Raw genomic sequence first — 27,995 nt, 5'->3', positions numbered from 1 at the left:
GTTTTGTTTCCTGGCTCGGTTCAACTTTCACCCGCTTACCTCAGCCTTCCCAGAGCGCAGGACCAATGAGAGCGCGTTACCTGATTTAGCTCTACCGGATTGGTTGTTTTTGGTGGAGGGGGCGGGAGGAAGATGAGTGGCGTTTGGAATGTGCGACAGGGGAGGGAGAGCGAGGCGGGTTACGGGAAGATGGCGGCGGCCGGTGACCAGAGCGGCGGAGGCGAAGTCGGCGGCGTCTATCAGCACCACGCGCAGCAATCGATCTGTGCCTCGCGCGCCAAATATCGTGAGGGACGCAGGCCACGCGCGGTGAAGGTAAAGCGGGGGCGGGGAGGACTTGGGCCCGCCTGCCTGCGTGTTTGCGCATCTCCCTTCCCCTTGTCTTCTGGCATCTTCCCTCTGGAAGGCGGTATGCTAACACAAACGACCGACAAAAATCAGTTGGAAACAGTGGGAGATCTCTAAGCGGCTGCAGGCAATTTAGGGGGGCGCATTGGGTGCTAGTTGACATGACTGGACTTTGTTGAAATAAACGCAAGCCCCATAACTACACCGCAAATAAAGCAAGGGATGGATCCTGAGAAAATCAACGAACCACGTTGACAGGAGGAAATGGCCTGCCGAATGAGACCGAATTCCCTTCAGCATCTTGTTGAAAGCAGTAATGCTTCTGAATACCAGTTGCTGGAAGCCACAGGAGGGGACGAGTGCTCTTTGTGATCGAATCCTGCGTGTGGGTTTCTCACAGGCATCTGGTTGGTCAACTGAACAGGATGCTGGACCAGATGGGCCGCTGGCCAGATCCAGCAGGGTCTTGTTATTTTTGTATGTTTCTCCTAATGTCCTGCTGAATGCTCATGAGAGCCGTGAGAAAGGCATGTAGCTTTTCCTTTTCCAGTGACTGCTGTTTATTGATATACAATCAAATGACTCGATTTATTTCGGTCACTGACCAGAGTGCTTATTGATATACAGTGCTGCCTCTGAGTGTGGAGGCTCCATTTAGCTTTCATGGCTATGAAGAAGACACCCATACAGCTGTTTTCTGTGAAATTGTCTAATCTCCTTTTCAAGGGAACTAGGGGGCAATTCCAGCTCCCATAGATATAGATTGTGCTGGTGGTTGGCCACCTTCTGTAGTAGCCCCTACTTTGGAATTCTTAGTGTATAGCAAATAGTTTGCTTTATGAAAATACTTATTTGCCAGAAGAGCGATTTGTTACTTGCAGTTTGGCTGTTTTTCTTTATAAGCAATTGTGTACTGATAGGATTATTTTCTTCAACTGTCAAATCTAAATTCCCATCAAAGTATAGGTGATGCTGTTTCTCCCTACATAGATCATTCTATATCTGTATATGATGAATAAACTGTAGCAAATGTAGTCCTCCAAACTGAGGGGCATTTTAGGATTGGCATATATTTGTTGAGATGTTTTATTGTACAGTACTTTTAGGCTGAGGGTTGGATGTAAGCTCACTTCAGTGTCACATTTTCCTAGTATCCTAGGAACTCTCAACTGTAAGACATAACTAAATTATCCTGATTATGCATTCTTGCTTAAGAAAGTAGGTATTATCTTGGATCAGAAAAAGGTACAGCATTCTTTTCAAGAATCTCTGCATCAGATATCCATTGACATTCCCCCACTGTAACTTGCTTCAGGGGTGTTGCAAAAAAATGCCACACACATGCACAAAAGTTAGAAGAACATAAGTGCCCTACTGGATTAAAGGTAAAGGACACTTGACAGTTAAGTCCAGTCGCGAACGACTCTGGGGTTGCAGCTCTCATCTCGCTTTACTGGCTGAGAGAGCTGACGTTTGTCCGCAGAGTTTTTCCGGGTCATGTGGCCAGCATGACTAAGCCGCTTCTGGCGAAGCCAGAGCAGCACACGGAAACGCCATTTACCTTCCTGCCGGAGCGGTACCTATTTATCTCTTGAACTTTGGCATGCTTTTGAACTGCTAGCTTGACAGGAGCTGGGACCGAGCAACGGGAGCTCACCCCATTGCGGGGATTCGAAGCGCTGACCTTCCAATCGGCAAGCCCTAGGCTCAGTGGTTTAGACCACAGCACCACCCGCAGATTAGCCAAATCCTAAATAGTTCAGCATCCTGGCTGCTCCCCACAGTTGCCAACCAATTATGCCTATGGGAAGTCCAAAAGCAGCACATATGATCTATAAGGTGACATATAACCACCATGACCTTTGTAATTCTGTAGTTGGTGAAATATTTTCAATTTTTGGGTGAACAAGGGCTATCCTAAGGGTACTTACCAAGTAATTAATTTATTAAAATACCTATTTATTTACATCATTTGTATACTGACCAATAACTAACATTTGTTCAAATATTATATAATCAGTTTAGGGTAGTAAATTGTAGTAAAAAAAATGAGGCTTGTTCTTAATATCTTGGTCACAGTTGGCAACCATTATTAAATGAACATGCTCTGCTTCTCCTGTATAGTGCTCATACTAATTGAGTTGCTTTACATTAGAGCTGTTTATGGATGATTGAGTTTAGAACAGTATAACACTTAAAAAGCATATTTTAACAAGCAAGTACTTGACATTGTAACTGAGACAAAAAGTATTAATGTGGCTGTGGTTTTTCAGGTTTATACCATCAACTTAGAATCTCGATATTTGTTAATACAAGGTGTGCCTGCCCTGGGTGTTATGAAGGAATTAGTTGAGCAATTTGCATTGTATGGAACCATTGAAGAATATAACCCACTAGATGACTATCCGGCAGAAGAGTTTACAGAAGTTTACCTGATCAAGTTCCAAAAAATACAGAGTGCAAGGTATTTGTAATTTTTCAAAAATAGCCCATCTTCCTTTTCCCCATGACCCATAGTAACTCAGTGTTGATTTTTTTGTTAAGTAATATTTGTGTGTAAGTTAAATGGATTTTTGTGATGCCATAACTGAACTTTGTTTTAGGATCAAACAGATTTTAAAATGTTTGCTTCTGTAACTGGATAGCGTTTAACGTCTGACTTAACTTTCATCTTTGTTAGGATAGCCAAAAGAAAACTGGATGAACGGAGTTTCTTTGGCAGTTTGCTGCATGTGTGCTATGCTCCAGAATTTGAGACTATACAGGAGACTAGAGAGAAACTACAAGACAGGAGGAAGTATATAGCAAAAGCAACTAGTAGCAAAGGTTTGTGTCTGTATACTTCTCTGAAAATTAAATATCTTGGGTTTGTATGCTTAGTTAAATTGAATTCATTCTGTATTACTCCGCATCCACCACAGTAGGCTGTGTTACAAGGAAAGAGTAGAGGCAAACAACATAACCAGTGCCAGAGATATATGCAGGATGCAATTTGAATAATAGTTTATTAAAACAATCCTATGCCTTTAACAGATGTATAAAGCTGTTAGACTACAAGCATACTAGCCCATCAGTCTGACAGAACTATTGCTCAATTGTCATATATAAAATATGAAGGAAACCCTATCCACTGGCTACTTAGTCTAGTAGAAAAATGTTTTGACTCTCTTGTACTTAGCCATTATTACAATTTAATTTATATCCTGCTCTTCCTCCTAAAGAGTGTAGGGTGGCAAGCACCAACTTTATAAAACAAACCTGGCTCTTTCATTGCGATTTGTTCCAGGGTAAACTCAGGGCCAAACTAATGTGATATTTAACACACCTTTGCATTTAACATGAACTTTTTTGAACTGTAAACTGGTGCCACATGCCTCTTCCCAAACAAGCAGGATTAAGTCCACAACAGGTGGAGAGTTTAAACAGTTTTTCTCCTTGTGGTGTATGTAGCAACACCTCTACTTCAGAAGGAACATTACCATTTTGCCAATGATTTTTTTTTGAGAATTAGCATAGTAGTTAAAACTAGTACTTGTCCTCTCTAAAATATGAACATTGAATTGTGCCTCCAGTGGCACAACGGGTCAGTGCATCTGGTTGTTAACCAGAAGGTTGGTGGTTTGAGCCCATCCAGGGTCGTTGTGAGCAGGATTTCTGCATTGCAGAGGGTTTAACTAAATGACCCTTGGGAACCCTTCCAACTCTTATGATTCTAATACAAATGTCAGTATTAAAGTCAAATTATTCCATTGTAGCACAGTTGTACACAAAAGTATTTTTGTGTAAAAATATTAGGTAGTCAAAATGTTAACGGCTTGTGTTTTATGTTTAAGATCAACTGCAGGTAAAGAATTCCAGTACAAGTTTTCAGAAGGCTGTGCAGCTAGATGCTTCTGGATCTTGTACATCTCAGGCAGCCACTAGTAACTGGAATCAATCTGTACATCTTTGTGATCCTCAGCAATCATCCTACTATGAATTGCCACTGAGAAGCGTAGCATCTCCTTTAGGACAGCAATGTCAGAGTATGTTAGCAGCACCTTGGAATGTTAGTGACTGTGCTGAAGCGGCTGAGTGTTCAGGCCAGAGGATGCTAATGGCTCAGGGCTTGCAGCAAGGAGTTCACAATACATTGACCCACTGCAGCTCGCAAAGAAAGGTTCCTTGTACTAATGGACTTGGCAGATTTATGCCTCGAACAACTCAGCTGCAGGAACGAAAGAGGAGACGAGATGAAGACAACAAACTTGCTCTTTTTGGAAAAGACATTAATAGTGAAGAAATAATTATTGGTCCAAGGTTACCAGAAACACCTAAAATAGACCTGGAGGATGAGTCACTGAACACCTCAGCAAACTTGATTCGTAATAAACTAAAGGAGGTATGCTATATTTTCAAAATATGTGGTCTGTAGTTCTGAAATTGGATAGCAGTTGTTTATTTAAGGTGATAAGCTGCTCTTCTATGTCTTATGTTGATTTCTTAAGCATAGCTACTTGGGAGAGGAATGAAGGACAAAGGTGCCTCATATTCTTCTTGCATTAGAGAACTTTCATTTAAATGTTAATACTGTGCAGCTTAAGGGAAGGTTTGTAAAGTTGACTATTTGCGTTACTAGGTTGCTGGCATTTCCTGTTTATGGCTGTAGATTGGTCTAAAAAATATTAGCAAAAACAATGTTTCTTCGTATCCTAGGGGACCTTCTTTATTTTGGTTCTAAAAATAATTAGTGACACAATTTGTAGGGTGAAACGTAAATCGAGAAATAATTGCAAGTCATTAGAAAAGTTGCTTATTTGACTGCCTGCTGTACAGCTAGTTCAGTTAACTATCTGAAAGTTCTAGCTAGAGTAACTGCTTAATGAATAGTTAAAATGCACTAAGTTTGCTTTCCTCTTTCCATATTAGGTTGTGCTTCCTTTTCAGACTCCAGTTCAAACTCCAGATCTACCTGGTGGAATATCAGTGAATAGTCAAGCAAAGCCAACATTAAAGCAAAGACGACGAATATAGTTCTTACTAGAAAGTATGGCTTGATCTGGCAGTATTAAAGTATTTTTGTACATTTTATTTAATAAACTTAGCAATTATGCTGAAATTCAACTAAAATGTACGTTGTTCCATTGTTTTTGTAGTCCTTGTAATTGTACTGCTTCACAAGAGTGTAGACACATCAAAATATTTTCCATTAATGTCTTACTGGTTTTTCTAGTAAGTATATTGAAATGAAGGCATTCTGAAAATAGAGGAAAAGGTATAGAGAAGAATATTTCTGACTTGCCTTTATAAAAAGATTAATGGTATCCTTTTCAAGGACGTTTACATAGTATAAGTCATTTGTAGAGCTAGAGATCAGGACTATCTTGGAATGCTTGTGATTCAAAGGCCATTCTGCACTGTAAAGTAAAATGAGAATGCTTTTTAAAATAAGTATTTAATATATGATTAGTCTTATACAATATAAAATACCTCTGAAGCTTAAAACATTAACACTATACTTTAACAGTAATTTTTTAATACTTTCCTCTTATATCAAGGAATCTTTATTACAGCCTATGCCCAGTGGGATTTCTACTCCTTCCAGTGTGAACAGCAAATTCCCATGTCATATCACAACTTGTTCTCGAGGCTCCCATCAATTTAAAACAAGCAAAACAGTTTTTTCGTGTTACAGTGGTACCTCTGGTTGCGAATGGGATCTGTTCCGGAGCCCCGTTTGCAACATGAGCAATAAATACTGTATTTTGAAATGTAGCCCTATGCCATGGCCAAGTATGACCCCCAAGGCATCTAAACAGAAAGGTGTTAACAGTGTTTGCAAACTGTTTTAACAGTTTGTAGAAATGTGAGCAACTTCCTTTGGGACAGCATTTATTAAGTTTTTATTAAGTACAGTGTGGTATTTGGGGCGGGAAATTGGAGGTATTTGTGTTTCTTTTGAATCACTTTTCCCAGAGGCCAGCAGTAGTCCCAAACTGCAAACTTGGTTCTTTGGGGGGGGGGGGAATGCAACCCTATCAAGAACTAGTTGTAGATTTCCATCCATGGTGGTTAGCGTCCCACCCTCAACGCCTCTGAGAATCATTGTCACCACAGTTACATTCCACCTATGTCAAACCTGGTCAGCCAAACCACCCAGAATGACACTATGGTTTATGATATTGCAAGCCTCTGAGGTTGCAGAGAACTGATAAAGCTGTGTCCCCCCTCCCTATATTCAGAAGAACGAAGGCTGTCCTTCCCAAAACCAGGAAGAAAAACTGTTTGGAATGGATCCAAATAACCAGCGTTATCCAATACTGCCTGGAGTTGTCCAGCTGTCATATGCACCACCACCTTGCCCAAGAATAGAATATTTAAAACAAGGTGGTAGTTCTCCCAAGAAAATTGGCTATTTAAAAGGGGATCCTACTAGTGCGTCTTCAAGGGCAACAGGAACCAAATCATCTCAAGGAGGTATTCACTACCTCTACAAACCCAGTGCATGTCTGGCAGATCTCAATAACCAGGAAAGGCAACAATCAAGCAAATGCCTAATAAACAGTTTCTCCAAGCAGATTGTGTCAGCATATTGCACAAGCTGAAAAGTATCCGTAACAACATGACTAGGCAGCCCACAAACTTCACCTGCCTCTGATTGTATCAACTCTGGCATTTATAGATTTCATAAATACCTTTATATCAGGTAAGCATGGTCCAAATGCTTCTAAAAGGAGGTTTTCATCTCTCACAGCATTTTCGAAATCCGCATAAGAGAGTTTGCCATCATGGTCATAGTCCTGCAAATGCAGGTATTTTTAGTTAATTCAGTTGCATTGAGTAGAGATACAAATGCACTGTCAGCTTGCTAGAATAGTATAATGAAATGCTTTTGGCTACTATTGTATATGTTTCTCTGCCTTGCTGATGCCTTTAGAAGTACTTTGCTCCTATTCTTGCAAGCACTTTAACCTGGTATTGCCAGTTAGTATACTCAGGAGATAGTCTGCTGAATTATCTTTTTAGGTATTCTTGGAGAGATTGAATCAATTTGTGCTTCTTTTTCGTCTGTAAAAATGTGGGTGCAGAGCTTCTCTTACCATAAACCAATAGTTCATATGAGCACATTATAGATACAAGCACAAAAGCTACAAAAGCATGAGAAACTATATATTTACATTACAATACTTGCCATTTTCTTCAAAGTTATTTCTACTAAATCTTTAATTCCTTCATCAGGATCTTCTTCCGATGGCTGCTTTAGCAGGCTGTTCTTCAGCATATGAAACATTTCCTCCCGTGAAATATATCCATCACTGTTCATGTCATAGACCTCAAAACAATCTTTGGAAAGGACAAATGATTTAATGTAAAGCAGGCATACATATCAAATAAAGCACTTTTACATAATGAGAGAGCTTAGCTGATACTAAATTATATATAAAGTAAGTAAACCAAGAACTGCTCTGTTGAAGCCAATTTTTAAACATTTTGTGGAATTCCCCCCCTCCCCCAAATAAGATGCTGCATATTTATAGCCAAATATCATAACCCTAACCCTATACTGGCTTTAAATCAACCTAACTCTATACACTCCCAAGCTAGACACTTACTTCCTGTTTATTCATACATTTACTTTTCTTTTTCATTTCCTGAAGGACCACCTACCTTTTGTGAAATGTATGTGTGTGTGTGAATATGAAGTGAATCCTAAGACTGATAACAGGAAACATTTTATCTATGTGCCTTATATATTCAGACGCAATACCAGATTTTGGAAAGCAAATTCTTTGAAAACAAACTCAGTATTACGGTAGACTGGCCATTCCCAAAATGATATATACTAGTAGTGCAGGCAGTATAGTTTGTGATAGAATACATGACAGCAAGTACTTTGTAAAAACAGTTGCAGAAGGAGTGGCTATAAGAGAGGCCTTCTCATTCTTATCTAAAGGATCTAAACTACAAACTAGGATGGTTCATAAGATCTGGGTTCACAGTCAGGGAATTTTGTAGTGTAGGAATTAAACAGAGACGATATGGGTTCAAATCTCTATTCAAAAACAAAATGTCTCACTATTTCCCCCCATTTATTTAAAGGATTGATTCTTATTGTTTTGTTGTACTGTGTTCTCTTGAGAATTTGTTATGATGCAAATAACAACATTGTGAAGCAATGTTGGTTCACAGCTGGAAAATGGATCATCATATAAACTAAATTAAACTTAGGGCCTGTCCTAAGTTTAATTTGGCTTCATCTACTTACAGGGTTTTCAGTAAAAGCACAAGACTGTGAACCACATATGCCACCTGAGCACTTTGAAAGAAAGGGAGGATAAAAATGTAGTAAAATGAGTGATGAAACATTCCTATTTTTAAAAGTAAATCGCTCGCATACTTTAGCAATACACTTGTCATTTAAATTGTCTTAGATTTTAAGACTAGCGTAAAAACCTGCTAATGGTACGGAAACCTTACATTTTATTTTTTCCTCCAGTGTCCCCCGAAGAAATATTGATAAACCTTCTACCCATTCTGTTACACTGACACAGCTGTCATTGTCTTTATCAAAAGCACGGAACACTGAAAGAAGAAGAAAAGTTATGGTATATTTCAAAATACTGTAAATTATTTGCAGCAAAGTAATCGCTCACCCAATGTGTTTGTGTCTTACAAACTATATGGTTCAAATACACAAGAATTCCTTTAGAAATTTCAAAACAATTCTTCAATTCTTCATCCACAAGTTCTTTGGACCCAGAGGAGCTTTAGATTTGTAGCTCTCAAAAAAATAGCTTCCCCTTTCATATAGCTACTTGTATTTGAAACAGAGAGGTTTTTCAAAAGCAGCTTCTGATGTGGCATACAGAGGAGGGGAGGGCGTCTTTCGTTCAAAAGAAAAACAAATCCTACAGGGCCCGTGACCTCTTTGTAAACCTAAAGTAGCATTTGGATCCAAGTCGTAATGCTGGAACAATTCTGTGTCACCAAGTGGGAGTTTTAAAAACACAGTTATGTAATTTAGTAACCATAGCTTCTGATGACATTTTAACAGATGTAGTGTACTTTACACTTTAACTGCTACTCATCTAAATTGCCTCATTAGAGCAACAGAAATGTACTTGTCATGCTACACAATGCTGCACAGAGCAAGGACTTAGACAAACACTGACTACTGCTCAAAATGAGTTAGTATAATGTGTCTAATGCAAATGTCTTCACCATTCTATGCCAATAAACTGATATTGGGGGAAGATTGCTACTCTGAACAGACATTTTTAGCAAACTAGAAAAAGCTGAATTATTGCAAGTTAATGTTTGGAGAAACAGTTAAGAACTATAACTTGAAGCAATTGTTCTTGAGCTTGCATTTCCATCCTTCCATTTCTTTTTCTTTGTGTGCCATATCTTTTTGAATTGTGAGGTTTGGCTTAGTACCAATTTCTTTTAAATAGCTCTTATGGTTTTGTTGGCTAAAGGGCAGGGTATAAATGCCTTATGCTGCTGGCAACCATCTGTCTCCGGAGACAATGGAGGAGTGTGCCTTTGGAGGTAAAGTCAAACTGTTGGAAGGTTACAGTGCCCGCTGTGGCTATAGAGACCATTACGGGAGAGACACTGTCCAGAAAGATCAACTCCTCTCTTTCCTCTCCGCCAAACTAGACTCGAAATAAGTTAGAATATTCTTTGTAACCCTAATTGTTGGAGTGGGGGTGGGGAATGTGCATGCGAGTGGCAGTGGAGCATGCAAGCATGCACAATTGCAGTGAATGTGAAGCATGTGTGCATCAATGACTGCAGTGTATGTTGTGCCCACAATAGCTTCTCAGACTCCCAAATGTTCCCCCACTGTCCCAAAAAGGATGGTGGTCCCCGAGCTACATAGCAACTTGTATAGCAATACTTGTATTGGTGCCATTTTTCAGTTGCTCAAAAACCACATTATAAATGGCAAACACAAACAGTACTCCCAGTACCTACCTATTACTCATGCGTATTCATGGGCTGTTATTAGTAACAAACAGTAAAGCATTTAATGTAATATCAGAACAATTATTATCATGTGTCCTATCGATGTTGTGAATAACTATAGGGTACTGGAATTGAAATGTTTTCAAAACTATGCGAGATGCTATTTTAATAGATGTTTTACATATATCACAATTTTGCAAGAATTTATGTAATCTCACCTCTGTCCATAATCATGTCATCTGTCATACCAAATGTGACATGCAGGATATTTCGAAATGAGTTACGATCCAAACCAACAGCAGCATGCCGGTCGCTGGGTTCCACCCCCAAGTTGTTGAAAAGCTTTATGAGGCATTCCACTTCAAATTTATTGACTATGAAATAAAATAGAAGTTATGGCAATAAGCAAGTGGTAAAAAAGGAAAAATCTCCACAATATTTATAGCCTGTTCTGGTATGCTTTCCCTAGGAAGTCTTGTCCAGAGTGGAATCCTTTTGGCATCAGATAAAGACCTTTTTATTTGCTCAGGCCTCTTTGACATTGCAGATCTTTCTGAGGAGGCATGTCTAGGATTGTGTTGTATATCTTCATAACAACAGTACATTTATTGAAATGGGTTCAGTCACAACCTGGTCTTTAACATGGTTTTGAAATTTAGTTACATCTCTTGGGTAGCTGCAATGTGGCAGACAAACATTTTTTTATACACACACACAAACAATTCTACCTCCCTTTCCCTCCCAAAGGAGATATTGAAAGCAGGTAACAAAACATAACAAAGCCCCCACAATACCTCTTAAAAAACTAAATATATACCAAACACAATCCAAGAGGGAAAAAACAGCATTAAAAATAGGGGTTAAAAATAGGGATCTCAGAGCCAAAAGATTAAAAAAGCCATAAAACCGAAAGCTTGTTTAAAAAGAAAAGGCTTCAGACACCAGGGGAATTGAGCTGAAAGAGAAATAGGATCTAACCTTGCAGGGCACTGTGTTGTCACCGAACACACCTCAAAAAGCAAGAGAGCACGTTCACCTGGGAGGAGACCCATGTTCATATGGCGACAAATTAAAAAGAACAGCACACAACAGGCATTGGAAAACGAGCTCCTCTGAGCAACCAAAGGAATACACTGGATTTCTAGCTCGATGGTGGAATCCTGTGCATGTCTACTCATAAGTTATCAATGGGGAAAACACCCACGGTAGGATTGCAACCTGAAAAAGAAATTTTGGGGTTGCTGCCTATCTTAGGAGTTGCTGAAACTGGGTTCCCAGCCAATGTTGAGGGCCATATCCTACGCTGCTAAAACTATGTGTGGACCTTGGGGGCCCCGTGTATGCTTTCATTATTGCATTTCTACACTGCCTTCCTCTGTGGGGCTCAGCGGGGCCCTGCTTTATCCGCTCAACAACACCCCTGTGGGGTAGGTTAGGTCATGCGAGCTACCTCACAGGGCGCACCCACGAACACGCGTGTCAACCCGGGGCTCCCTGGTGGCCTCGCTCCGACGCCTGAACGACTGACCGCGTGTAAAAAGCGTAAGGGCAAATGCTGCGGGGACAGCCATTTTTTAAATTATTTTTTTTGGCGGGAGTGGGGAAGGGAAGGTCCGCCTGCCACTCACAGTGCCTCGCGGTTCTGCACAGCGACTCGGCGAGCTTCTGCTGCTTCTTCCTGTTCATCTCGGGTCTCCTCGGGCGACCGCGGACGCCACAAGTCGCCACGCGGTGGCCGTGGCAACGGAGGCTCCGCCCGGCAGGCCGCTCCCGACGCGGGAGGCGCAATGGAAGGCGGCGGGCGCTCCCGACCCTCTTTGCCAGACCCTTTTAAGGCTCTTTAGGCTGGCAGCGTTTGCCGCCCTGGGGCTCGCCCTTCCCTGTCACTCTGCTCTTTGTTTATGGCGTTTTTAGGGTCCAAAGTGAACCAAGGAGGAAGAGCCCGAGGGAAGGAAACTCAGGGCGGAAGGCTTAGCTGGTTTGGTTACCGTGGGGACCATGGACACTGAATAAAAGAAACTGGACGAGGGAGAATATATGGGACGGCATATATAGCGCCAGACCGACATCCCCGCCCTAGACCCTCGTTACCCGCCCCACTGATTTGTATGGGGCTAGGATTAAGCTGTAATTAAGACAAAAAAGAGAGCAAATAACTTCTTTGTCCTTGGAGCCAGCTCCTCCCACCATTCTTTCTACTTGGCTGCTGACAAAATGCTGCATGTTTCAATGATGCTTTCATGTGCAGGGATCCCCAGGTCCAAATTCTCACCTGTAACAATTCATTTTCCACCGATATCTAAAGCTGGTGTGAGCTTAGGTGCAACACAGCATGATGTTGCCCAGATGTGTTGGGCTCGTTTTTAGTTTGCAGGTTTTGGGAACGCACCTTTCAGTATAGAGTCTAGAACTGTGGTTCCCACCCCACAGGACGGCAAGTTGATTTTAAAGTGGGGCAATTAGAGAATGAGTTATTAACAGTGAATGGCCTTTTAGGCGTTCTCTATGTGAACAGGACTTCACTTTCTGAATAATAAGAATTATATGTCACACTGGGGGTGTGTGTGTGTGTGTGTGTTTCAGGATTTTAGAGATGCTTAGGTGGGGCATGGCCAAAAAAAGGTTAGGAACCACTGGTCTAGAATCTCTGTTCATTCTGCCCTATGGCTAGAAATGGTAAGCAAACACTGTTTTTCAAGGAAGCTGTGTAGTATTACTGTTATCTTCAAAGAATTCAATGATAAACTTCCAAGTAATCCTCATGCTACACATAGTTATCTGAAAAGTAATCTGTGTATAGCCTACACCAGTTTTAGACAGCCCAAGATCACTTTACGTATGTATGGCTTTGAGTCAAAAGGAACTTAGGATTTCCCACAAGATAGTACACCCCACCATAGTACTGGACACCATCTTGACAGCAATTTGTTTAAAAAAACTTCTGCACCACAAGAAGCTGGTGGGAGGAGGTATCCAACCTTGAGACCCACTGCTTTCCCCCCCCTGTGTTCTGCCACAATAATTTGAAAAGGCTAACAAAACAGGCTTTCTGAGAACAATAGTAACAATTTAATTTCTACCTTTGCAGTGACCCAAATTAATACAGTGGAAGCTCGGGTTGTGGATGTAATCCGTGACGGAGGCACGTCCGCAACTCGCAGCGTTCATAACCTGCAGGCCGTGTCTGCGCATGTGTGTGACTCGATTTGGTCTTCTGGGCATGTGCGAGCAGTGAAACCCGGAAGTAACCCTTTCCAGTACTTCCGGGTTTCCCGCGGTCTGTAACTGGAAAACGCGTAACTCGAAGCGTTTGTAACCCGAGGTACCACTGTATCTTTCTGCTCATCTGCTTAACAGGCAGCTGAAGAAGCAAGCATTACTCAATCTCAGGGCTGGTCCCTATGGAGAGGCAAATTTATATAGCTCATTGCGGCTATTCCTGTTACCATAGCATGCATATGGTGCTACACTTTATTTCTGGGGGGGGGGGGAGAGTTGTTTGGACACACTCTGTCTCTCCCTATTTCCAGTCCACCTGTCTGACACACACAGAGACAATGCAGAAATGAATAATTTTTTCAAACATTATCTTTACTAAGTGTCTGGCAGTAATTTTGAATACCAAGACATAGTTGCATAACAGGTCTGCCACGGAACTTGTGTAGAGTAAAATCAGCTTCAATATGAAGCTGTTTGATATCATCCCCTCAGCTTTTTACATGCTAAATATCTTCAGCAAGTGTGCATTTAAAACATAGGCATGGATGCAATAAAAATCTGTAAGTAATGCTGCATGTGAAACATAATTAATTTTTTTAAAAAATCCCATTGATTACAACTGTATTTCTCTATTGGTTAATTTTAAAATGGGACAAAATCATGCAGAACATTAATTCTAAATACCTTAATGACAACACAAATAATAATAATAAATGCAACAGTGTTTGCTGGGGGGGGGAAGAAATCAATTAACTCAATGCCACCTCAAATAATGTTAAGTACTCAGTATTATTTTGATTCAACAGGGGTAAAATCCTCACTTTTTGGGCATCAGCTATGCCACATTAGGCTGGCGTTTTCTTGCTTATCCCAGCAGCATGTGCTACAGGTTCCAAATAAACCAAGGACCAGATTAGATGGGAACAGACAAATCGCATTTGTTGTTCACGTGCCTGTTCATGCATAAAGAGGCAGGGAGAGGAGGGTAGGGTCTTTTTTAAAGAGCAAAAGTTGGGGGTAGCCTCTCTTCCCACCAACCCCCACCCTCCTGTGTCATCTCCGAGTTTTGTTGCTCTATGCACCGTTCCCCTGGCTCAGCTCCAATACCAGAAGTGAGCTAGACTAGGGGGGAACAACGAAGCACAAATGAGAAGGCTGCCACATTTCAGCTCTCCTCAGTCACATGTGCTTTTTGTTATAAAAATTAGACACTCCACACCATTATACGTGAATGGGGTAGCCATGTAAACTAACAAAGCAACTGTCCCCAATCGCATCTAGCTTTTCCATAACCAATCATCAATACAACTGCTCTTCTGCGGGTCCTATTTACTTTTCATGGGGCCTGCACAGGGAAAGGTCGTCTTGGTGGAATCTACCCCATATTCAGAAAGAAAAATGGCCACTTAAAGTACCCTTGGAAGCACAGCAACAGCATCAGCAAACACTGGTGCTGCTTGCAAGGATTCAAAATAAGCTGTCTGATCCAAGAGAACACAAACATCCATGCCCCCCCCACTTAAAAAAAAAGAGAGCAAAATTATGATACATACACACAAACTGACATTTGTACAGGTTACTGACACTTTCCTGTTTCAAAAAATGGCATCAGTAGTAATGAAATGTCACAGGAGTTGCTATGCCGTGTTCATCTTTGATAATGAATTTTGCATATTTGTAAAAAAATATAATGAAAATTTAAATTTAACCACCCGTTCAAAAATAAAAACACCCAAATTCATTGTTTGCTTTATGGGAATAGGTGCACGGGCAGGGTTTCCATCCGTAAGGGCTGGCCCAGTCATTACAGTAAATGGCTGATCTACATGCACAGTTGTTTACGTGTGTGAATCGGGGCCTTCCATTAAAATGCAGGGGGGCCCATGGGTGCAGGGTGCACATACAAAGACCCTGGAATGGGCAAACCCTTTTCTTGTACCAACCCTATTTTGCACTGCTGTTACATCATGAAGCCATGTGCAGGGCTTATTTCAAAACATTTAACGCCAGTCACCGGGGCCGAGGGGAGTGGGGAATACTACATATATTTAAGCATCAGGCAACAACAATGGCTATTTCCAGCCCAACTGCACTGGGCAAGCTGAAAGTTTAGAATATTGTTAATACACAAGAGAACTCATGCAGTTTGGTAAAGTTTTCTCGTAATTTTCACAGTTGCAGTTCTCTCTAGTCTCATTGCACTTTTGATAGGAAGGTGGTTGGGGGGAAGAGAGTCTTGACTGAAGTTATTCTGAGTAAGAGCTTGAGCTGGCCGTCTTCTTTTTTTTCTTCTTGCCATGTTTCTTGTGCTTCTTCCGTTTCTTTGTTTTATCCTTTAAGAAAATGTAAAATAGCATGAACGATCACAGGATACTGCAGTCGATTCACTCAGATATAGGCCCCGACTAAGCATATGTGTTTTCAAAGGAAGGATTAACCAAAGCTATTCTGAAATTAAATTAAACCAAATAGAGAGTAACATCTACTAAGCAAAACCGTGTTTGAGGCCCCAGTGTCAAACCTGGGCATATCAAATAAGTTGGAGAAAAATCTAGCTAAAAATCCAGGCGATGTTGTTTGGAAACCTTTTGCCAAGCAAGCACAGTTGGCAGCACTGTCTTTAATGGTCTGATTCAATGCAAATTCATTGTTTAGGTCCTTATTTCTGTGCCATATACAAAGTCAGGATAAGTAGGATATAAAGCAATGCAGCCAGTCAGGTGATTGCCACCCTCAGCTCATTTGGGAGAAAGGGGAGGGATGTAAATTTAATCAATCAATAAATAAAATTCTGCTCTCATTTATGCCAAAATGCTGACGTCAGAGAAACTCCAGGAGGAGTTTGTGCCAACACATATTTATGCCGGTCTGAAATTTAAAATCAGTTTTTGTTGGAAGTTATTTGATAAGCAGGAAAATGCTTACATTTTTCTCTTTTTCTTCACTGGTTTTCTTCTTTTTTGCTGGTACCTACGTGGAGAGGAGCAGAGTAATATTTTCAAATATGCTGAAATACACATACAACAGCCAAATACCAATATTGTCTAGTACTGCTGTGGAGAAATAACATTTCCTGTTCTCTCGAATATGCAGAAATATTCTTTTTTCCAACTATAAATTCTGCTATCCTGTACACAGCTTCACAATTCTTACTTTTTTCCAGGTATGGTGTGTGTGTGTGGCAATTAAAAAGCAACCACAGAGGCCCATACTAGGAACATCCAGGTGGGAAGGATGTCCTGCTCATATGATTTATTCATTCACATTCACCTGGAATGGCACATATGGCAAAATGGCTCCCATATCTCTGAAGGGACAAGTTGAACAGGACGTTTATTTGCTGAATTCATTTGTTTTTACATTAGCTTTTGGCTTCATAGGCATACCAACCTCCTCTGTGTGTTCTGATTCTGATGAGGACTCTGTTGATAACATGCCATCCCCACGATCTGCTTTTTTCCTTTTCCTTTCAAGGCTTTTGGTATCCTATGAAAGATAAAAGTAACATTTTGTGTACTGGACAATCAGAAGAATATACAGTGGTACCTCGTGTTACAGACACCTCGGGTTACAAACAGTTCGGGTTACAGACTCCACTAACCCGGAAGCAGTACCTCCGGTTAAGAACTTTACCTCAGGATGAGAACAGAAATTGCGCACCGGCAGCACGGTGGCAGCGGAAGTCCCCATTAGTTAAAGTGGTACCTCAGGTTAAGAACAGTTTCAGGTTAAGAACAGACCTCCGGAATGAATTAAGTTTGTAACCAGAGGTACCACTGTATTATGAACAACTGGCTTAAAATTTATGCACCAGTGCTTGCATTTGAACATTTATTCAAGGGCAACGAGACTTCAAGCTAAAAATTAAAAGTTAAAACCTGAGAGGACAAAATGCATTCATGTATTCATAGCAGTGACCAGAGGAGGAATAACCACGTGGAGGAGCGCAGAGAGAAGAAGCGTCATGGTGCATCTGCAGCAGCACAACTGGACACCTTTCTCTGCCCCAGCTACAACAAAACATGTCTCTTCCATATCGGTCTACAGCCCCAGAAGAAGCTGCAACCTTCTAACAGCTTGGCTTCACCCCCAAAGGCGCATTCCTCTATTGTCTCCTGAGACAGACAGATGCTAGGCAGTATAAGAAACCTGAAAGTTGCTTTATAAAAAAAAAGTGCATAATAACTAGCCATTTTGATAAGTAATGGCAGAAATCCACTGACGATAAGTGAGAATTGCACCACGATTTTCGCAAACAGCCCAGCCTATTAGAACGCTCACTGACATTCACAGTTCAGAAATGTTTGCCCTGTTTGTCAAAGTCTTATTTCCAACAGTGAAAGAAGCACTTATGAAAATCTGGATAATCAAATTCCAGCTGACAAGTGCTCTGAATAGAGACACTGAGCTTCTACATGAACCCTAAGTCTTGAGGTAGTTGTTGTTTTACAATTTATGAAAGTATTTTACCTTTTCTCTTTCCAAGTCTTCCTTTGCCCTTTTATTTTTTAAGCTGTCCTAAATAAAGAGATGAAAAGTAGTTATGGTATAAAAGATAGTAGTTACAGTGTAAAAGATAGCCCTTGTGCTGTCAGTGATTATAAAATCAATGCTACCTGAAGTCTAAACATTTCCTATGATGAGAAATATGCCTATTGCACAGTTAACAATTTATTGGTACTCTGGAAGATGGATGCTCATAACAAAGCTTCCAGTCATGCAGAAACAGCTGCTGTATTATTCTTACAATACAGGGTAAGGCTGTTCTTAGTTGGTCAGCAACTACATTTCCCAGTAGGTGAATCTAGACAAAAGGACTGATCTTGGAAATATCACTCTATGGAAAACAAAAACCAGGGATATTAAGATACTGCATCTGATGAAGCGGAATCAAGTCCACAAATATTATTATTTTTGCCATCATGAACTATTGGTCTTTAAGGTGCCATGAGATTCTATGAAGTTTTAAGGTATCTTCAGTTGCAATGTGTATGGTGGGGTAGTAGGATCTCCCACCAATCCGGTTCTCTCGCCAGTGCCACCACATGGCACCATCTTCACTGCTACTCCACCCCAGCACCATCCAGGTTAACAGTAGCAATGCCACCAAGTGCTGGGTGGGCGGCTCTGTACCACTACTCACACCGCTACTGGGTATCTTAGGAAAATGTCAAGATGACTAATACAATAGGACACTTTACCTTGCCGTCCGAGTCAGAATCTGAACTAGAGTTTTCAGATGATTTCCGTGAGGAGCGGTGCTTCTTCTTTCTTCTCTTTTTCCCTTGTTTCTTATCCTAGCCACAAATATTTTAAGAAAATGGCTTGATTTTGTTCATGGCAAATCGTTATCTAAGCATTGAGCTTGGATCATTTTGGCATCGACTGTACTGCTGCACAAGGATGGCTGAAGCTTACACAGGCAACTTGATTTTTAGTCATCAAGATTAAATCCAATGGCTTTCTTTGTCCAACCAAACACTACAGTTCTTGCCTCGTTGACTCAAGTTTAAACACCCAGAAGGTCATTAGCAGAATTTTTCAGTGAAAAATTAAAAGGGCAGATGCAGCCCATAAAAGTGCACTGATAGCTGCATAAACACCTGTTTAAAAATCCATACATGTCTAAAGTCCCGTTGAGTTCAATGGGGATTTGTTCCCAGATAAGTGGATATAATATTGTATCTACAGTATCAGTACAAAAAGATACATATTCAGCTTAGACTAACTTGAACTATTAATGTACTAATTATTGCAGCTCAGCTAGTTTGGATCCTGTCTTTCTTACTTTGCAAAACCTTGAAGGGTTCTGCTGGAACCCTTACCAGATACTTTCCCCAACACAGTGATTTGATGTTTTGTCTACTAATGCTAATCATTTTATTGTTGTTCTGGCTGCTTTTTTTAAATATTTTGTTGGATCACTTGTCTCTGGAAACCATGGAGTGGATTGGTCTCAGTTTCCATTCAGAGTGCTTAAGCTTTTAAAACTCCCTTGATGCCTTTTTGCATTTCTCTTTGTTGAACAACAACACTGAACGCATTGTTTTGGCCAAGGGCTCGCTTTGTACATCACAATTCTACTCTGTGACAAGCCAAACTGAGGCCAGAACTACACTTTGCGTGGCCATCTTGTGTACTGAAGAGCTCAACAACCAGTTCTTTTCTGCCAGGGAGCACAAGGAGGAGGTGATCTGCAATGAAGAAGCTGGAAGCAGAGGAGAGGGTGCCTACCCCTCAACATCTTTCCACTAAAATTCCTCCAACCTACTTTTCACACAGCTGGGTAGCGATACCCACATTTCTATCTTATACAGGACTGGAACCTAGGTTAGGGGGGGAAGCAGGTTGCAGGAGACAAACAGCAGGTGGAGAAAGGTAAACACCCACTCCAGTAATTGCCTTCTCTACTGCAAATTACCCCACCTGATGCCACTTTGCATAGAAGAAGCAGTCACTGGGGCTTTAATACATGAGATGGCTGCCTAATTCACAGTTTCGGCCTGCACAATGTTAACAAGGACACAGCCTTTTAAGCTTTTGCAGCACTCCATCTTGCCATCTTCAGAAGAACAATGCATGCTAAACATTTAATCCTGCAACGATGCTCAGAGCTCATTACATTTAGGCACACCAATACTTTAAGGGCCCTCAACAACTTAATCAATGCACTGCCTCGAGGTAACATTTTCATCTCTTCCACACACAGAATGTTCATTTATGCTGGCTGTTTATTTAACAGCCTGTTTCAGCTCTTCCATGTAAAAATAACATAAGTAGTTTTGAATTGGGGAAAAAAGCAAGAAGTCTCTTACACCCACATGCTAAACGCAATAGTCATTCCCTTTGAAGGAGCGCCACAGGCTTTTTACTGACTTTATTGAGCTGCAGCTACCTCTCCTCACCTCTGATGGGTGAGTTTGCAAAGCCTCTACCATGTTATCTAGTTGAGATGAGCTTGGAGAAGACTAAGGAAGGAAGGACTTGGAGAGTCAATAGAAGACCCTCCCCAAAGATGAGAGCCTATACATGGATAAAATAGATGAGATCTGAATAATGGCTGGAAGCCCACAATCTATGCATGGCGACAACTGAGCTTCTTCCTCCTAACAGCAGCCTAACCCGAAATTCAGAAGCTTCTTAAGTATCCTGACTAACTCCTTTCCTATGGGCATGGTTATTTGTAGGTTTTCATTAACAGATTGGACTACATTTTCCTTCCTCTATTCAAAAGTGCAAGGGCCTGCAATCTAGCATAGGCTTCCACTTGAGGGAGGGGAAGAGAAAGAGGCAAAATTATTGATTTTCTCCTTTGCACTGCAGCCCCCCTCCCATTCCTTCAATGTAGTTCCAGATGGTCTGGAGCAGGTTTCCAGGGCGCTGCAGGAGAAATGGTCAGAAATCCTTCCACCACCCAGTCACTTGTACCAGCAGGAGCATCCCATATGTAGTAGCCCATGTACAAGAACTCAATCTAAGCCAATGCACTTAGGATGAGGGTGTAGAAGACTTGAAAAAAATTGTTGCCTTCCTCCTGATCAAAACGACACACACTGGAGTTTCCTCCCCCCTACATTTGAATGCAAACATATCAAAATAATCGAGATGAAAAGGGGGAGCTGGCACAATTTCACAGAAAGGGACAGTTTCAGTTAACCGCATTCTTACCTCATCTTCAAAATCTGAAGAACTACTGGAAGAATCAGAGCTTGATGAGGAAGAGGAAGATGGAGACAACTTGACCAAAGACAACAAAACGTAAATTTGTGAGATGCAGAATTTGTTAGATAAATGCAAAAATGAACAGCCCAAGAAGATGGCCCCTACAATTACTCTCTTGACTGCTAAACACTGATATTAGGATACATTCTTTAAATAAAGATGCGTCATTTGGGTTTAAAGCCAATATTAGGTATTAACAACAAATAAAACAGCTTTCAAAAACATTTTTTCTCCTTAAACCAGCTTTCCTGTACACTGGGACTCCAGATACTGCTGGACAAATGCCCATAATCCCCAGCCAGTGAAGCTAATTGTCAGGGGTGATGAGATAGGTATATGATCTAAAAACACCTGGGGACCCAAGGCTGGAGAAGAATGCCTTGCACCTGTTTACTTAACTCCCTTAAGTTAAAATGTAGATCAACTTGTACATTGGGGAAAACACCCTGAAATCTTTGCTCACCCTACTGGATTTCTTCTTCTCCTTTTTCTTCTTCTAAAAGGAAATAAATGAATCTAGAATTAGTATGTCCATGTGTGTGTGTCACCGATGAAGTTAGGGTTCTACATTCAGTGATGTGTTCTTTAGTAGGAGTTGCACTGCCATACTGCCAAACAGCAAAGGCTATCCAAAGATCCAGACCCCATTGCCCTTGAATGCTAAAGATGTTTTACCTCTTTCTTCCTTGAAGTGCTCTCACTTCCACTTAACAATTTCTCCCGGTGTTTTTCGAGTTCTTTTTTCCAGTTCTGAAAAAAAAATGTTGGAAGTAATCAGTTGTAATTTCACGCAGAGCAGGCAGTCAGCTTCTCCAACAAATAAGCGTCTACTCAAAGCCATGGATACGCAAAGGCTATTGATGGAGAATTTCCAGTGAAAGCTGTGTTAAGACTGTTGCTGGAAGAACTGCACAGAATCCTCTGGGACATTTATTGTGGTTGAAGCTTCCATGGAGCAGGGTCTGCTAGATGAAGTGGTCTCGAGTCCATGAAAGCGTAGGCCACAATACATTTGTTAAGGTGCAAACCTAGACGCCGCTGTTCAGGAGTAAGTCTCATTTAGTTCACTGGGACTTACGGGTATAGGGTACCCACATACCTGAGTGGAAGTCCTAATGAACTCAACAGGACTTATGTCTGAGTAGATGTGCACAGAATGGAACTCTTAGGCTTTGAGATGCCACAAGAATCTTTGTCATTTAAAATGGTATGGTATGTCAGGCCTTGAATTTTTTTTCTAAAAAAACCCATAAATATGATAAAAAAAGCAGCATAACAAAATAGTAAAACCTTAAAAAAAACCTAACTAACCATAAAGCAACAAAAATAACCAGCATATTCTCTTAACAATATCAACAATACTAGCATTATGTAAGGGGGTTGGGGCAGAAATAGCAGTCTGGAACATATTCAGCCTTTTTCTCTCCTGAACATTTTTCTTAAAAAATTGCTCTCACAAACTTTTAAAGCTATATTATTAAGAACTTGGAGAAAGTTACATAGCGTTCCATCCATCCTAAGAAATGTTGAACATCTAAATCCCTTGGTGTCACTAATAAGTCTTCATTCTCCAAAAGGTCATTTTTCCAGTGTAAAAAAACAAGGCTTTGTCCTCACATACTGGGCTACAGCGGCGGTTCCTAGGAATGCGTACCTATAAGTGCTATGTCTGTTAACCTCCCTTTGCTCTTCCCTTTCTCCTCAGTTTTTAAGGCTTCTGGCAAGAATTTTATGTTTGCTGGTAGTGATCGCTCCTTCGTGGGCACTATGTTCCCGTAGCACAATGGCTCCTAATAGCTTTGTCAGAGTTATCTGAATACATTTCAAAGGTATTTCAAGGTCTGACAGAGCTTTCCATTTTAGCTCTTGCTGAGCAGAACAATCTGCAGTTTTCACAGTGGAAGCTTGCAAAATGGAGGCCTTACAAATTAGATGTTATCATTTCCTGGGGAGGGGGAAACAGCATTTAGCAATAATATTGGATTGGCAAGGGACGAGATAAGCAACAGTTTCTATCACTCTGCTACAGTTTTAAAGTAATACAGTAAAAGGGCAGGCAGATGGCTGGGGTGGGATAACAAGACAATTTCATTATGCTTCTGAGAGTAGAGCAGGAGAAAAAAAAATCTAAGTAATCTATCTACATAAAGTTAAACCAATAACAAACCTCATTCATCCTTTCTTCAAATTCTGCTAAGGCTTTGGAACCCTTCTTCTTCTTTTCTAGTTGTTCTTTTACTTCTTCCCTTTAACACAAACAAAACAATATAAAGCCCCGATTTATGAAAATCTTCAAGGCAGCCAGTTGTAAATTCACCATATCTGATACAACAGGCTTGGACCCTAGTTAAGTTAACTTAAGGAAGTTGATGACCCCTGAAAATCTTCTCCAGAAGGTAGTGTTGGTGGGGAGGAAATCCTGAAAAAATATGGGATGGGGCACTGTGAATGACAGGAGGGAGGTTACTATGGGAAAGTTACCTTTCATGAATTTCCTTATGTTAACTTACGTTATGATCCTATCTATCTATCTATCTATCTATCTATCTATCTATCTATCTATATCTATCTATCTATCTAGTCTGGGCAACTGCCTTCAAGCCAAAACCTACTGAGGCTACTTAGATCATACAGCCCCAAACTCTGCCCTCCAGATGTTTTGGGACTACAATTCCCATCATCCCTGACCACTGGTTCTGTTAGCCAGGGATGATGGGAGTTGTTGTTCCAAGACCTCTGGAGGGCAGAGTTTGGGGACGTATGACTTAGATGCAAGTAATTATTCCGTGGGATTCACTTGGCCTATTATTGGCTGCACTGGCATGTGATAATAAACTATACTTTGTCCCTGCTACTCTTTTGGTACGACCACAATAAGGAGCTTGGGAGCATTTGCTTCTACCTTCAACTAACTGTAGTCTGTTGTTATGTCTGAACCAAAACAAACTGTGATTACTCTAAACTTTAGTCTGTCTGAAAAAGTGATTTTCGTAGTTAAGATACTTGAATTGTTTGGATAAACCATAGTTAAAACCAACGTAACACTTGGCTATGGTTAAGAGTTACATGCAAACCAGGTGATGGCCTTCGGAACTGAAGTCCCATTCTCCTTCATAACACAAGGGCTCTGGAAAAGGAGGGAAGTCACTATGGCCATACATACCATGTTGGTCTTGGTCTGTTCAAGTAGTCTTGTATGGTAGGTCCTGAAGATGGAGCAGGACCTCGTGATCTAGCCATTGCTATGGGATTCATATAAGCCTAAAAGATTACAAGGCGATAAATTCAAAGTCATTCCACTTTGCTGACATTAAAATAGCACCCCACCCCAACCTCCTATTTATAGAGAGAAATGAAAGCATTTTTAAATTAAACAACAATAACAACAGTCTTCTTCAGGTACCTAGCAGATTCTTAGAAGACAAGTGCACAGACTTCCTTATGGGTTGATTTTCTGTTTTATCTTTTGTAAACCACTTACAGGGTTGTTGTTGTTGTTGTTGTTGTACAACCAAGTGGTGTTTAAGTTTTATGGAAATAAAATAAATAAATATTTAAAGGTGACAACCACACCATACATTTGAAGCATATTTAAAGCACATGACTTCCCCCCAAAGAATCATGGGAACTGCAGGTTACCCTCACAGAGCTATAATTTCCTAAACAAACTACAGTGCCCGCGATTCTTGGGGGGTGGGGGCAGACATGTGCTTTAAATTTACTTTAAATATATGCCGTGGCTGTGACAAAATTCTGAGGGGGGAACCATTGCTTTATTTTCCAAGTCCAGTTGCTCTCTGACTATCAAAGAGTGTTGATTTTTAAATGGGACACATAACAAGCACTAAATAGTCATTCATTTTGCCTTTTCTCTCTCTAGTCTCATTTTCTGGCAGAAGCTGTGTACACTCAGCCTCTGGAAATCATTCTGTTCAAGAAACACTGGCACACAACCAAGGCTGTAGAAATTAGTGATAATATTTATAGCCTGGGCAAATTTTGAGAGCACCATACAACTCAGTAGCACTGAACATTTGGCCCACAGAAGTCCCTTATTTATCCACACAACAAGCTGTAATATAGGTCTTTATTATTCTCATCATGGAAAGGTTCTAACTTGCTTTAGGCTACTGAAGGACAGAGTGGCTTGGTTCAGACATAAGCTAGTTTTATTCTCCGCCCCCTGCAATGCTCCATTCCCCTCTCCTCTGTCCTTCTCCTTTCACTCTTGCCCCATAAGTCAATACTTGAAGGGCTTTTAAAACCACAGTTTCACATTACATCCAAACCGGAAAACTGTGATTGAAGGAACCCTGTAAGTATTTAATTATGGTGCAAAAGAGAAGGAGAAGGGATGAGGAAGTGTTCTGACACAAAGCTAATTCTGAGTTTGGTTTACTACAAGAATGGGCAGGTTCCAAGCTTGCAGGATCAACTGGATCATGCCTCAACAACAGAACATCTGCTTTGCATGCAAAAGGTCCCAAGTTTAATCCCTGGCATCTCCAGGCTGGGCAGAGAAAGACTCCTGCCTGAAACCTGGAGAGTCACTGCCGATCAGTGTAGACAAAACTGAGCTACATGGACCAAAGGTCTGAATTGGAATAACACAGTTTCCTAGGATTTCTACTTCATTTTTTGCTAGTGCCACCAACTGGATCATGGTACAAAAGACCTTACACTAAGAATTAAAGAATTCTGAGCCAGCCCAAGAATTGATTTTGAGTACCAGAACAAAAATAACCCTGAAACTTTCTTTATTTCAGCAATATAATTTTGAGTTAGCAGCAGGTATTTCCTCTTCACCATTTTCTGGTTTAGGTTTGACAGCCCCAATGACCATAAGGCAGACTACTACATGGACAAGCCCTTCCAGTGGTTCTCAACCTGTGAGTCCCCAGATGTTGTTGGACTACAACTCCCATCATCCCTCAGCTTTAGCCTTGCTAGCTAGGGCTGATGGGACTTGTAGTCTCAAAACATCTGGGGACGCACAGGTTGAGAAAGGCTGCCAGAGTTTTTGCATTTGGACAGTGCCTAACTAGTACAAAATTATAAATCAATTGAGATTGCCCATTCTTACTATGCCCCAAATCTCATATATAGCTTTAACACAACACCTTAAGAGATAAATAATAATAATAATAATAATAATAATAATAATAATAATAATAATAATATCATGAGCAAAAATAATTAAAAAATGCACAGTAAAGAGGATGTCTGGAGGGAGCCTTAGTTACTTGTATCGAACAACTTCTAGAGGTTTGTACAAGTAAGTCCAGACATTCTCTTTACTGTGCATTTATTATTATTTGTGCTCATGATGATACCCTACTTTCAACATTCTTTGCATATGCAATAGCTTTGGGGTAGACATAATGCTTCATTTCCAAATAGCGCACTTCCCTTGCTTCCTGTTGAAATCCTGTAATTTTTTTATACCACAAGTGTTCCAGTGTGTTTGTTGCCTGCTTTTGTTGCACTATAGTGCAAGAGTGCCTCTCCAGATGGTAATAAAGCAGTAACAGTGGGGAAGCATTTCCAAACAGCTAATGAAGTGGAATGATGTGCTGACGGTCTTGTATAAATCCCCCACAAATACACCTTATTGTGCCAATGACACGTTTCAGAATACTGTACACCTGCAAAAAAACCAAAAACCTGGAGGGGGCCTTTCAGCATCAAATCTCAGAAAGAAACCTGAGCTTGCTTACAGCTATCTGCCTTTACCCAACAAAGGAATTCTATTTAGCAGAGATCACTCAAACCTCCGTCCTCCCCAGGCACTTCAGAACATTTCCATGCTAATGCACAAAGTGTGACCGTTCACATTTCCAATCTGTGCTAATAGCAATGAATGGCCTTGGTTCAACTTGAATACAATTATTATTATTATTATTTTGCTTAGGACAGCTGCAGATATCATTTAGTCACTCCTGCTTTGCCTTTAGGTTTACTTGGCCAGCCTCAAAACATCAAAACCCTATACCCATATGGTGAAAAAGCGCACCGGAATTACGTATTCAAACAGGATCACAAAAGTGGAAGTGAAAACACCAGGGGGACTAAGAAACAGGGTCGCAATCCTTAAAGCAAAGTCGCAAAATGCCCCGTACGGTTAAGTTCCTGCCACATTGCAATTAGATCTGCCCGCCCAACAGATCTCCTGGCTGCCACCTGCTACTTGCAGGAGGAAATCATGTTTTTTTAACCTACGTACTTCAGAGACACTCCAAGTCCAATGGTGCGCAGGAAGGTCCCACGTTCCCCATTAGGGTATGTGTGTGTGTGTATATATATGACCGCCTCCCCATCCCGGATTCCCCAACCGGGGGGTGGAGAAAGAAAGACCTGCCGTGTGCATGTCTGGCACAGTCCATCCCAACATCAGGTCCCCCCTCCCCAAATAAACTTCTCAGGTGATCGCCAAACCATAACAGCCTCCCTCCCCTCCGCCCTGCACCCCAAGTCTTTCACTCCCGGGTCCAGCATCCCCACCCAGTCCAGGAGGAGCCGCCGTGGGGCCTCCTTCCAGAGCCTCGCCGCCCCCCAGAGGCCTCCCCTCCAGCGCGGCGCGACTTACTCACCACCCGGTTATCCCTTTTGCCCATGGCGTGCAAAAAACCTGCGGCGCCCGGCGCTCGGTCAGAACCGCACCGGCCTAGCCGAGCTCCCTTTCTCCGCTACCCGTCAAGTTGTTGGGTTTTTTTCTTAACCATCGAAACGCTACCGAGCATGCTCAGTGGCACCCG

General features: G+C 41.2%; 3 protein-coding genes across 4 annotated transcripts; 1 reads left to right on the top strand and 2 right to left on the bottom strand.

Annotated features, from left to right (window-relative positions):
* The first annotated feature begins 151 nt into the window (after positions 1 to 151).
* RBM48 (RNA binding motif protein 48) lies at positions 152 to 5,457 on the top strand. 2 transcript variants are annotated; one of them, XM_081931263.1, is made up of 5 exons: positions 152 to 315; positions 2,622 to 2,812; positions 3,029 to 3,174; positions 4,182 to 4,729; positions 5,257 to 5,457. In XM_081931263.1, the coding sequence occupies exons 1-5, from the start codon at positions 190 to 192 to the stop codon at positions 5,359 to 5,361; spliced, it is 1,116 nt and encodes a 371-aa protein (XP_081787389.1). In that variant the 5' UTR covers positions 152 to 189; the 3' UTR covers positions 5,362 to 5,457. The 2 variants fall into 2 exon arrangements, with proteins under 2 accessions (XP_081787389.1, XP_081787390.1); XM_081931264.1 differs by having other exon boundaries at positions 153 to 315; positions 2,665 to 2,812.
* On the bottom strand, positions 5,396 to 12,101 carry CLXN (calaxin). The gene is made up of 6 exons (XM_081931287.1): positions 11,928 to 12,101; positions 10,518 to 10,673; positions 8,806 to 8,910; positions 7,520 to 7,671; positions 7,023 to 7,127; positions 5,396 to 5,744 (listed from the first exon to the last, which is right to left on the bottom strand). The coding sequence occupies exons 1-6, from the start codon at positions 11,983 to 11,985 to the stop codon at positions 5,694 to 5,696; spliced, it is 627 nt and encodes a 208-aa protein (XP_081787413.1). The 5' UTR covers positions 11,986 to 12,101; the 3' UTR covers positions 5,396 to 5,693.
* A 1,768-nt stretch (positions 12,102 to 13,869) lies between these two features.
* Positions 13,870 to 27,988, bottom strand: FAM133B (family with sequence similarity 133 member B). The gene is made up of 11 exons (XM_081931279.1): positions 27,831 to 27,988; positions 24,404 to 24,501; positions 23,408 to 23,486; positions 21,916 to 21,990; positions 21,704 to 21,736; positions 21,187 to 21,255; positions 18,720 to 18,815; positions 17,989 to 18,036; positions 16,909 to 17,004; positions 16,444 to 16,488; positions 13,870 to 15,851 (listed from the first exon to the last, which is right to left on the bottom strand). Exons 1-11 carry the CDS (start codon positions 27,852 to 27,854, stop codon positions 15,765 to 15,767), a joined length of 750 nt encoding a protein of 249 aa, XP_081787405.1. The 5' UTR covers positions 27,855 to 27,988; the 3' UTR covers positions 13,870 to 15,764.
* Positions 27,989 to 27,995: the final 7 nt, after the last annotated feature.

The sequence above is a fragment of the Podarcis melisellensis genome (assembly GCF_964234715.1).
Source record: "Podarcis melisellensis genome assembly, chromosome: 12".
Taxonomy (NCBI): Eukaryota; Metazoa; Chordata; class Lepidosauria; order Squamata; family Lacertidae; genus Podarcis; species Podarcis melisellensis.
The sequence above is the reverse complement of the archived record's forward strand: the minus strand, read 5'-3'. Positions and strand labels throughout refer to the sequence as shown.

Bases quoted from the DNA above. Each gene is read 5' to 3' on its own strand.
- RBM48 (XM_081931263.1), top strand. From the start codon at position 190: ATGGCGGCGGCCGGTGACCAGAGCGGCGGAGGCGAAGTCGGCGGCGTC. The intron at 316-2,621 runs GTAAAGCGGGGG...GTGGTTTTTCAG, and splicing joins GCAGGCCACGCGCGGTGAAG to GTTTATACCATCAACTTAGA. The intron at 3,175-4,181 runs GTTTGTGTCTGT...TTTATGTTTAAG, and splicing joins AAAAGCAACTAGTAGCAAAG to ATCAACTGCAGGTAAAGAAT.
- CLXN (XM_081931287.1), bottom strand. From the start codon at position 11,985: ATGAACAGGAAGAAGCAGCAGAAGCTCGCCGAGTCGCTGTGCAGAACC. The intron at 7,672-8,805 runs GTAAGGTTTCCG...TCCTTTCCAAAG, and splicing joins ACTGGAGGAAAAAATAAAAT to ATTGTTTTGAGGTCTATGAC. The intron at 7,128-7,519 runs GCAAGTATTGTA...CTGCATTTGCAG, and splicing joins AAATAACTTTGAAGAAAATG to GACTATGACCATGATGGCAA.
- FAM133B (XM_081931279.1), bottom strand. From the start codon at position 27,854: ATGGGCAAAAGGGATAACCGGGTG. The intron at 24,502-27,830 runs GTGAGTAAGTCG...GTAATCTTTTAG, and splicing joins GCAAAAGGGATAACCGGGTG to GCTTATATGAATCCCATAGC. The intron at 18,816-21,186 runs GTAAGAATGCGG...ATTTGTGGCTAG, and splicing joins CTTCAGATTTTGAAGATGAG to GATAAGAAACAAGGGAAAAA.